Raw genomic sequence first — 12,043 nt, 5'->3', positions numbered from 1 at the left:
AGGTGAGCTGCTAGGAAAGGAAAGCCCTTTCCCACACATTCAGTTACCACCAGGTAACACTTCCACCCATATTTCACAGCTGACATTGTCTTTTCAAATCACCCAGATAGGCTTTCTGCCTGTTATTTGGAAACCCAAGAAAAAGTAAACTTCACCCTTCACCGAACGTGGGAAGTGTTTTTTTAAAGTGCACTGTGTTTATGCACCTGTTTGATACGAAATGGGTCAGTACCACACAGCCACGTACCAGAAAGACTGCCAACCAGAAGCAGAGCACTTCACAGGGAAAAAAGTGGCATCAATCTCATCTCAAGGGAGTCACTTTAAGAAATTGTTAATAAATGCTTTTCTTAGCCAGTAGGTCTGAAAGATTGAAACTGGATATGTCAAGGCTGGGAGGGGCTGTCCCTGGGTTCAAACATTTTGTCTGTATGTCGTTCCCTCTCTCCATGTTCTCTGATTAATTCTGAAGGCTAATTGTGCCATCAGCCATATTCCTATAGCTTCGCATGCAAAATACCCTGAACTTACCAAGAACAAACAGCAGGGAGCTTTCAGTTACCTCCCCACGAAGATTGGCTGCCTTGCAGGAGTATAAACCCTGATCTGCCAGAGAAACATTCGCAATTAGCAGCAACCCATCATGCAGGTGGTGAGCAGAGGACAGCTTGACCTTATTTTTAAACCAAGTAACTTCTGCTTCAGGAACACCTGGAAAAACATTGACAACACATAACACAAGTAAGATATAGTAGTTGCTGAACAGTGTCACAGTTACTGCAGACAAAATGTTTAAGACAGAACAACTAAAACAAGCTTTTAACATGATTTTCAAGTAACATCTTTTTGCAGTTCAGAACTGTTAAGTCAACTCTTTCACATTGTCTACCTTGTATTTCTTAGATCCCTCTGAGACAGGGCAGAAGAATTAAAACAGAATTAAAGTCTTCCTTTTTATACACTAAGGTTGTACAAGTTAACAGTGAACTCATCACTCTTAAAAGCTAGTCTATATGGGATCAGAATGAAGTTTAATCTAGCCTAGTATGCTGTCTCCAGCAGCAGCCATAAGCTGGTGCCACAGGAAGAGTAAGAAAAGGACAAGCATATGCAATGCTTCCTGCTAACGCTCTCCCAGCATCCTCCCATGTTCAGCTTAGGAACTTCCTAAGCCAGAAGTAGTTTCTGTGCATTTAGGAAGCCTCCATGGGTTTCTTTTCTATGAATTAATCCAATCTTCTTTTTCGAACGTAGGCAAACAATTGGCATTTACATCCTCAGAAAAGCAGTTTCACTGATCTAGCCAGGAGCTTTCAGACAACAGGTTGTTACAGATTCGTAACCCACTACAGGAAAAATTGCTTCTCTTCATGTGCTTTGATCTAAGGTCCCCCTCTATTTGGTGCCCTCTTGTAGAAAGAGGCTCTCATCTGTAGCTATCAAGACTGATGCTCTTGCAGTAAAGAGCATTTCCTTGATATACTGATATTTAGTTCAATTTAAATGCATGCTATATCAGGTAATTCAGTGTCACTGACTACTAAACCGTTGGTTTATGTGAATAGTACTGGAAGTTTTAATAGATGGGATAGACCTGTGGAGTTGTGCCTGGGAGAAACAGTTATTGTGTGCTACTGTAAAGAGCAGTACATCCTTAATCCTGGTAACTGACGGAGTGTATGATATCCCATTTGCTGTATCTTCTGTAAGTGGGAATCAGTTAACCACTTTTGCATAAATGTGCAGTTCCATTGTGTTTATTGTAGACTAAAGGAATGTTTTTGGGCAACTATGCTTAAGCGTATGTTGCTCACCTAAATCTTTCCCTGCCTTATTTCACAGCAACATGTTTCTCTGCCCACCGTGAGTACGTCATCAGTTGTGTATCCACATTACAAAAGAAAAGCCACTCTATTTGTCTGTTTTGTGATCCTGGCACTAGAAATACCTCTGACTGTGCTCACTAAGAATGACCACCCATTTATCTCTATTTATAGTGACTGGTTGATTGCAGGTTCCTCACTAAGCATGTGCAGATGGAAGTGGGAAAGGGTTTTCCCTATTCTTCCACATCAAAGTATTTTGGCCTTTTTTCCACCTCTTCCAGAATTACCTGTTGACTTTGCCAAGACATCTGGAATGAGTACATCTGAGTTTGGCAGTCAGGAAGGTCTGTAATGGCAGAGAGTCTCATCCACATTGAGAAATTAGGAGGAAATAGGCTGTAAAAGACTGTAGGATTTTTCTCACCTTTGGTAGTTAATAACACATACTAATCTGAAACCTTCATGGCATACTGAGAGTACCAATTGTTTTTGTCTGTGATGCTGTTTTCCAAATGCTTACCCTTGTTTATGTTTCTATAACTCAACTTTTTTTTTTTTTTTTAAAGTATGGGCTGTTGGCCTGTTTCTGAACCCCCAGCTGGGACAGGACCAGTACACAGCTCTCCATCTGGCTGCTACTCTTTGACCTGTGTGGCATGGGTGGGCTGACCACCACTTAAAAGCTCACTCTGATTTTTTCCAGAGCATCCAGGCAGAGTCCTCAAGGGAGTTCCAACAACCACAGGATAGCAAACAACCCCAAACCTTAAGTTTTTCAAGCCTGTGTATTTATTATGTTTCCATTGCAAGGAAAGGAAGTTTGAGAGGTGAGTTCTGGAGAGACGAGAGAAAATGGAGATTCTTCCAGTTCTGCAGTCCCTGAGATGGTACACACACATACCAGCACTTTTCCTCTCAGTGTCACACTAGTCAAGGGATGATCAACTCTTTCTTGCAGTTTAAACTAGTTACAGTGCACAGATTTTCATATTATGGCTATTGTCAAACTTAGGCATGGAAGTAATAGGTACCTCAGAAGTAAAAAATAACAGGCTTATAAAATTATAAAACTGAGATTTCTTCCATTCCCACTAAGGCTCTTCTTTCTTTCCTTTGAACTGGAAGACATGGGTAGAGCTTTCAAGTTCTTTTTGACAATAATGGAAGGTCAGTGGAAACAGTGCGAGAATAGGAGGGATGAGGAATGCTGAGAGAGGTAAAGAAGGAGGTGAAGGGGCAATGAAAACTGAGGATCTCATATGATCTCAATTCCCAGGAATAGGGGCTTAAAGTAAATAAATACAGACAGGCAGACAAAAAAATAATTTGCTCGTTGCAGAGAGCTGCTCTTAGAGTCTTAGTCCAGAAAGGTAGATTCTTCTTGTATTCACTTCACTAGAAGAACCAACAAGGAATTGTTGTTGGTTTATTACAGCAAGGTAAGGTTCACTGTATTTGTGTTCAGTCTATGAAAGCATTATACCTTCAAGATGTCCAGCATCCCTACAAAACCATTTCTCTGACTGCTAGTTTAAAAAGGGATTTCTTCCTCTGCCTTTTATGTGAAGTTTCTACACTAAAATGAGAAGTTTTGAAACCAAACCTTACAGCACTTCCCTTGGCTTAGGGAAGATAAGAAGTGTTGTATGTGTCAGGGAGCAGCAGACTCATTTTCTGTTATGCTTCCACCTTTACTGACACATACAGACCTCAAGTATTTCAAGACAAAAATAGGAAGCAGACAGCACACCCATGAGCAAATGCATTATTGCACAGCATTGCCACAAGGGGTAGCAAGAGCATTTCAATCAGTTTTGTTGGATAATGGTGAACGAGAGAGGACAGAAGGCTGAATGTGTTCATTTTGCAGAAACAATCACAGAGACTGAAATTCTGAGAAGTGCCAGCTGGAAACAAACCTCACTTTGCTGGGCAGACAAAACTTTAGGCAGTGAATAGTTACTCACTATTTATTTTTCTTCAGCTTTCCCCTCCATCACTGTGCATGCGTCTAGCACAACAAAAGCTACCTTTGGTTGTATGCAACAAGCAGAACTGTGCACACCAATCAAGATGATTTTGCTAAAACAGGAGCTTTTTGGGAAAGGAAGCGTAACAATGCAAAGATCTAGCAGTGATGACTTGTTTCCTGTGCCACAATATTCTGACATATATCAGAATCTGGCACAGCTGAGGAACAAATATGGGTCACAAAGCAAGGCAAGAACTAGAAAAGTACAGCCTCCAGCATACAGATGAAACACAGAAGAAAGAAATGCTTAGGAGAGCTGAAAAATCTGAAATTGGAAGGAGAAGGATACACAGGGAAGAATACACAGGAAAGGGTGGTTATGTATTTTAAGTCACTCTTTTAAATCTGTTCTGACTCAACAGTGGTTAACGGTACATGACACTTTGCAGACAGGTGCCTCTGTTAGAAGTTTTATGCCTTGAAGGATGCCACGGAGAAATGCTCTAAGAATCAGATTTTTTATATAGATTCCTCCTTTCACATCTAATTGCTTTGCCAATAACAACTTGGGCCTTGCTGATCAAATCTTCTGGTATCCTAATGAATATCTCCATACTTTAAATGTTGAAGTCAACAAAAAGCTTCCTAGTGTTACTCATGTAATCCAAATTGCTCCCACACCTCATTTGGAAGTGAAAGTGCCTAGAGCATTTGAATTGCCCACACCAGAAACTCTGTTTGCTTTCTTAAAATTGAAGAAGATTCTCTAGCTGAAAGTCATAGGCTCTGCAGAGTTGCCAAGTGATTCTGGATGGGAGTTTCTTTAGGCTCTGTTTTGGAGAAGTCTGGGCTTGACCATAATCTCCTGTATTTTAAAAATATCCTTTCACCTCCATAGACAGAATGGCAAAGTCATGTCAAGTTAAATGAGACCGATTTTTCAAGCTTGAAGAAAAGCACAGCACCTTTTTCCTCAAGACTTTAATTCCAAAATAATTCATATCAGAGGCCAATTAAACCATAATATACTCAGATGATTCTGCCTTCCCTTGTCTTACAAGTAACATCCTTATATTTCAGTCCTGAACACAGACTTTAACAATACTTATGCCTTTCATAAGAAGTTAAATAGCAATATAAAATTCTTTCCTAGGGTCTGGTAATTTCATTCTCTCTTCTTTTTAAGGAACCTTCTTCAGGCTTATCAACACCTGTTGGCAGCAAGTGTATATTTCTGTCCCTTAGCCACAACAGCAGCTTTAGAAAATGTTGTAACTGATCCTTACATTTAGTATTTATCATATAAGTACTTATTCTGCTGTCCTGCTGACTCTGTAGTTCTACAAAGATTGTCAAGTCCAACTACCTGACCACTTCAGGGCTAACCAAAAGTTAAATCATTCTATTGAGGGCATTACCCTCAATACATTTGCCTCAATATTACCCTCAATACATTTGCCTCTTGGCTACTGACAGGCACAGGGCATCAACTATCTCTCTAGGAAGTCTGGTCCAGTAAAGACACACCATCACAGTTAAACATTTTTCCTAATGTCCAGTCTGAATCTCCCATGGCGCACCTATGTGCCGTTCTCTTGCATTCTGTCATGGTCTCTGTCCCTGGGTATGAGAGAGAAAAGACTGGCTAAAAGATCTTTGCTATAATCTATCATCATGAATCATACTGATGACTATTTAACAGGAATTATGTTAATCATTACAAAACTAGATACACAACAGGAAGACAGGAAACACGGGTTCTACTCTTAGCTTTGACATGAACACCCTGACTTTGAGGAAGCCAGCTGACCTCTTCCACTATATATATATATGGGAATATATATGGCCTTAATGACCATAATACTTTTATCTACTTCTTCCTTGAAAAGCATTGAATATCAGTCTGGTTGCAATAAGAGTCTGAGGAGAGGACAACAGGATTGTTGCACTTACTCCTTCATGAACCTCTAGATACTGTACTTTTCTTTCATTAATGCCACTGCGAGTAATTAATACATTGGTATCCCAGCCTAGTGTTTGCACAGCTATCGTGCACGTTTTGCTAGAGGAGAGACGACCAAGTAGTCCAAACTTGGTAGGGGTGTGGCTGGCAGCACTTGAAGAAGGAAAACTCACAACCATTGTGTTTAAAGTGAGCAGGAAGTTTAAGGAAAGAGGGACATTTGTATGTTTGTAGTGCAGATGCTTATTTGAAATCATCTGAAGTAGCTGCTAGAGATAAGAAGCTAAAGCAAGAGACTTCCTACAAGCCTCCACAGATATTTGTGTAACATTTAAAATGGCTCACTTTGGGTTTTGTAAGCCACTCCCTTCCCCTCCTTTTCCCCCTCTACTATGCATGAAAGTTTAATGAATTAAAGATCTGACCCTGGGTCTTTAGAGATTTCCCATCTCTCTCTCTTTCTCAACCTCCCCATCCCATACAAATACCATTACCACTAACAGGTCAAGACAGCTACAGACAGGAAAGGTCAATCTTTTTTGGTCACCATTGAAAAGAGGCAAACTGCCATTCTAAGAGTGAGGGGCATTCAGTCTCTGGTTGGAAAAAGTTTCAGGGAAAAGCCTGTTTCAGTGGAATTACTCTAAATTCTCGCACTCCAAAATGAAAGAAAAAATCAGAAAAGGACTATACTATTACGCCCTTCACTTTAAAAAAAAAAGGAGTTTGGCAAGAAAAGAAGTAGCTAACTGAAATGTACTTGGAGAGTCCCATCACTGAGGAAATGAGTCAGATCATGCTCCTGTATTCTTACATTACACCACCAACAGGTAGGAATTCAAATCAGTTTTGTTGTATCATCAATACACTGTGTATCTCCAACTAAGATACTTGTCATTCCATCTCAGACCAATTTTCTTAAGACCCTACACTTTTATTGGTGGGATTGATAGAAGGAGGACAATTTCTATGCTAAAAATTAATGAAAGCAAAGAATTTTGTCTGAGGACTAGGAAGAACTTGTGGTTTCACACAGCTGCTGTACCTGGAGACACTGATTTAGCAAACAACTCCACAGAAATTCATAGCTGAAAGTGTGGCATGGAAGACCAAGTCATTTCTCACCTGCAACCTGGCAGTTAATGGTAACATTTGCTCTCTGGATTGTTTTCACTGTGCTTCCAATATCAACAGTGACATCAGGCAACTCAGTGTTGATCACAGTAGCTCTTGATGCCTTTATTAGTGGCTTTCCTGTATAAAAGAAGCACAACAGTTTATCAGACCCAGCACACTAGACTCACACAGGACAGCTGGACTCGTACACTCTGTATGAATGTAGCTATATAGGACAGGTGGATAAGTGAAAATACAGAAGTATGTGACCACCTGCTCTTTATAATATTATAATGGCACTGGATTCTACGGGAAAAGCTGTCTTGAAAGTAACAAAAAAAAAAAAGAAAGGATACTTAGTGCAGAGGCAGAACAACATTAAAGTCATGTGAGTAAAAAAATAAATATTAATAATAAAGTCATGTAAAGTCATATGAGAACCAGCTGAATCAATAAACAGCAGTACAATTGGAACTGCAGCAAGATGTTTGCCTAATACTGCAACCAAAACACCACCCTTTGCCAAAGTCCAAACATAGTACAAAAAAGCCTGGGTGATGGCTACATGCACATTAGCAGTGCTGGATGTTTGGAGCAATGTCCAAACTGTTTCTATATATCAATCATGTTTTCTTTAACCTATGGTGGAACCAATGGCACTGGGAAGACTTGACTGTACCCAAAAGGTTTTCTCATAATGGCTGGTATAAGAAGACAAGCAAGATCTTCTCCATCAGATAACGAGTTTGCTCTATCTAAACCCTGTAGTAATAGTTTTATGCATTGTATATCTCTAACAAAGATACCTGCTTCACCTGCAAAAAACATTTCAGATTGTTTTCAGTGTGCTTCCAACATTGGTGACTGTGAACAAGTGGGTCAAGGTGTTCCCCTGCTGTTGTGCCTGTCTGCGTGGGGTTAGCTATGGAGTTGTTCGCCTTCAGTGACTCTAGGAGACTTCTACAGATTATACTGTAGGGGTACAGTAAAGGCATGCCAATATGACACAAAACTCAGAGATACCCAGGCTTAGCTCTGAGAGAGGGGAACGAAGTAGCAGAGGTGGCATACTTGTGTTAAGGCAACCCTCTCTCCCAGCCAAAATGCTTTGCAGGCAGGATGTTGGCAGAAGGGGAACAGCATGACAACATTGCTTTAAATTGTGCAGGGCTGGGCTATTTTTGTCTCAGTGCTGTATTTTCAAATTCATCTTTATCCAAAAATCTAGAAACACATTTTTCTCCCTTTTAAATAGATGATCAGATACAAAACAGGATCAAATGTTTTCATTTGACTCTGGAAGTTGGAGGTTTAAGGCTAATATCTCCCCCAGGTTTCATTTGTCCATTAATTTGGAGGTAAGCAAGGAAGAAAAGCTGGAGGTGAGGAAAAGAATTTGGTTTCATTAAGATCATGCAGTGTCCTGAAAGTTTAATTCAGCCTGAAGTATTATTATTTTTTTCCATAGAGCCATATTTCCAGGACTTTTAAAAGATGTTTTTCACTTGGAATTCCTGTCATATCAGTATATATATATGCATATTTTACTTTCTGTGCCTTTAATGATTAAGAATAGTAAAGTAAAATATTACATTTTATTGCTGAAATATTTCCAAAAGTTTTGATGTCTAAACCATAAAGGAAGAAAAATTCTCTAGTTGTTCTCCAGTTATCCATCAGCCATTTTATTTTCCTGATTGTGTTCCACAATCTCATCAAAAGATTAAAAGTCTGTTAGCTGCTTAACCAATAAAAGAGTATCAAACTATTGAGAAAAATGGAAACACAGTCCACTGCCATTCTTCCATGCATGTGCTAAACTAATCAGTAAATTCTTCAATGAACTAAGGTTTCAGTCCCAGTCCTGATTCATCTAAAGGTGGTCTCAGCTTTCCAATTTTTCTTTGAAAAAGTATTCCCATTATGCCAAAATGTGTTTTGTTCCAAAAACTACTCAGTATCTCATTTTGATGTTTATGGCCTAATTTTATAAGAGGTTCAGCTCTTTACCTTGGATGGGAGATGAAAATGTATAGCAGCTCCTAAGCAGAGTTCAGCTCAAGTCTGGGATGCATGAATATTAATTCATCTAAGAAAGTTAAATTACAGCCTTGGCAATTATAATAGAAAAGCTATTGGTCTTCCTCTGCCACAGCTGCAGGAGTCAGTGAGAAGGCTGTGTAGAATCAGGGAGGCTGAGGAGGAGTTAGACAGCTGGATTCTAGCACGGTCTGCAGGAGACCCGCAGCCCACAGCAAAACAGCCTGAAACTCCCTCACCTGCACTCGCTGGAGGGAGGGGGCTCAATAAAGCTGGAGAGCAGAAGCTGGCAACAGCAAGGACCAGCAGGAGGAAGAGTTTCCCCCAGAGCCTGAGATGCCCTTACAGAACTGCTTCACCCCTCTGCAGACTGGAAAGGGAAGACCCATTGCTGGGTGGGTGGAGCTCCCCGTGTAACAACCAATGCAACTAGGAAAAGAAGATGAGTGATGGTGGCAGGAGTCTTTCTTCTGAGAGGTACAGAGGCACGGATCTGACCATTTGCCGACCTAATCTGCTCTTGAGAGAAGTCTGCTGCTTACCAGGGGCTTGCATTAGGGATGTTACCAAAAGACTACCAAGCCTTGTACAGCCAAATGACTGTTACCCTGTCAAACTGAGGTGCAAGAAGGAAATGCAAGGGCAGTTGAAGCAATGACATGTTGCCTGGGAAGAGTACAGAAATACTGTCCGGATGTGCAGGGATGGGACCAGGAAAGCCAAGGCACAGATGGAACTAAGCATTGTAAGGGATACAAAAAATAACAAGAGGGGATTCTTTGGGTGCTTTGACCAGAAAAGAAGGCCAAGAAGAGTGTATGCCCTCTGACAGACGAGCAGGGAGCTCTCTCTGAGGTGCTCAACAACTTCTTTGCTTAAGTCATCACTGGCGGTCAGGCTTCGCACATCTCTTGTTTCCCTGAACCTGTAGGCGAGGGCTGGGGGAGCAGAGTCCCTCCCACTGTAAGTGAAGAGCAGGTTCGAGACCTCCTGATGAAACTGAATAGGTACAAGTCCATGGGGCCTGATGACATGCATCCCTGGGTCCTGAGGGAACTGGCTGATGGAGTTGCCAAGCCTCTCATATTTCAAAAGTCATGGCAGTCAGGTGAAATCCCCAGTGACTGGAAAAAGGGAAATATCACTTCCATTTTTAAAAAGGGCAGAAAGGAGGACCTGGGGAACTACAGACCAGTGAGCCTCACCTCTGTGCCTGGAAAGGTCATGGAACAGATCCTCCTGGAAATAATGTCAAGGCACCCTGGGGTAGTTGGTTTACAAAAAGCTGAACATGAGCCAGCAATGTGTGCCTGCAGCCCAGACAGCCAACTGTGTCCTGGGCTTAATCAAAAGCAGTGTGGCCAGCAGGTCAAGGGAGGTGATTCTCCCCCTCTGCTCTGCTCTTCTGATATCCCACCTGGAGCCCTGCATTCAGCTCTGGGCCTCCCAGCACAAGAAGGACATGGATCTATTACAATGAATCAAGAGGAGGGTCATGAAGATGATCAGAGGACTGGAGCACCTCTCTCTCCTGTGCAGACAGGCTGAGGGAGTTGGGGTTGTTCAGCCTGGAGAAGAGAAGGCTCCAGGGAGACCTTATAGTGGCCTGCCAGTACCTAAAGGGGGCCTACAGGAAAGTGGGAGAGGGACTCTTTGTCAGGGAGAGGTATGATAGGAAAACAGGGAATGGCTTTAAACTAAGAGGGGGGAGATTTAGATTAGTTGTAAGGAGGAAATTTTTTCCTATGAGGGTGGTGTTGCACTGGCACAGGTTACCCAGAGAAGCTGTGGATGCCCCATCCCTGGAATTGTTCAAGGCCAAGCTGGATGGGGCTTTGGGCAACCTGGTCTAGTGGGAGGTGTCTCTGCCCATGGCAGGGGGGTTGGAATTAGATGATCTTTAAGGTCCCTTCCAACCCAAACCATTCTATGATTCTACGATTCTATGTATACATAATGCCCAGTTTATTTTTCTATAGCTTCACATGAACTTGTCTGTGCAAATTACCTTGTGCAAAGACTACATTTTTTAAAATGACTAGAGTAACATGGACAGGATAGCAGTTTTGACTGACCATTTTTTAACTTCACGTTCAGTTTCTTGCTGGTGCAACACAAGAAGTTTACTGTGGAGTTGCTCCTTGTAAAACACTACAGTGCTTTAGCAGCAGCACCATTGCCCTGCTGCTCTGGCTTCTGCAAAGATATCCCGACCTACAGTAGTGCAAAAAGTAGTGCATTTTCTTGGTTGTCTACATGTAGTAAGTAGCTCTTCCTTTTCTATCCTGCAAGATTCAGATGTTCTCTTTCTATGGGACAGACAAGGCCTCCTTGTTGTTGGCATATTTATCATGAGAGCTTCGCTTCTGGCCATTGATGCATACTTATATTTACTTTATGCTCATCCAGCCCCAGATTCTCTATTTGCTAAAAACAACAACAAAAATCAAGCTCATCAACAGCTATTCCTCCCTCTAAACGCACATGGATACATTGATAGGTGATGGTCATGGCCTGCACATCGGAGGCATTCAAATGCTTTCACATTCTTCAGTTGGAACAGTGAAATGGAGAGATCTGAACAGTCAATAAGCTTTCTAGCATTCCTGATCATAGAATCATAAAGGTTGGAAGGGACCTTCAAGATCATCTGGTCCAATCATCACCCTACTACCAATGTCACCCACTAAACCATGTCCCTAAGTGCCAGGTGTGTCTCCTTTTAGCTTCGTGATAAATAGGATCCTGCTTCTCCAAAATCTCTCTGTCTTGTCACAGTCCTTAACTGTAACTCTTTTCTCTTCCTTTGTCTTTACCCAATTGCCTCTCATTCGTGTTTGCTGTTGTGTGCCTGTCCTACCAATCCAGATGTGTTTGAGAGCCTGCTGACACTGCCTATCAATCTACTTTAAAGAAGCTGGATTCAAGCATCACATCTGGATTTCCCTTGAGTTGCATTTGGGTGGGATTTCTTTGTAATCGAAATCTAAACTAACAAAGGATATTTAGTCTGCTGTAGAACTGAACCGTTACTAGAGAAATATAAGTATAGAAGTTAATATATTCTGAACCTCTGTTTGACAGTGATTGAGAGTGCCAGCTATGCACGTGCCACAGTGGATCAAA

The 12,043-nt window shown here is 41.5% G+C and overlaps 1 protein-coding gene across 5 annotated transcripts in view; it reads right to left on the bottom strand.

The window, feature by feature from the left end:
• ADAMTSL1 (ADAMTS like 1) overlaps nucleotides 1-12,043 on the bottom strand; it is a 476,605-nt gene that overhangs the window by 31,603 nt on the left and 432,959 nt on the right. For all 5 annotated transcript variants that reach the window (XM_040540933.1, XM_040540934.1, XM_040540938.1 and 2 more), the window contains 2 exons: nucleotides 6,887-7,015; nucleotides 532-711 (listed from right to left, as the gene is read on the bottom strand). In XM_040540933.1, the coding sequence (XP_040396867.1) occupies nucleotides 532-711; nucleotides 6,887-7,015 (309 nt within the window). The remainder of the gene's footprint in view (nucleotides 1-531; nucleotides 712-6,886; nucleotides 7,016-12,043) is intronic.

This window comes from Cygnus olor, chromosome Z, assembly GCF_009769625.2.
Source record: "Cygnus olor isolate bCygOlo1 chromosome Z, bCygOlo1.pri.v2, whole genome shotgun sequence".
Taxonomy (NCBI): Eukaryota; Metazoa; Chordata; class Aves; order Anseriformes; family Anatidae; genus Cygnus; species Cygnus olor.
The sequence above is the reverse complement of the archived record's forward strand: the minus strand, read 5'-3'. Positions and strand labels throughout refer to the sequence as shown.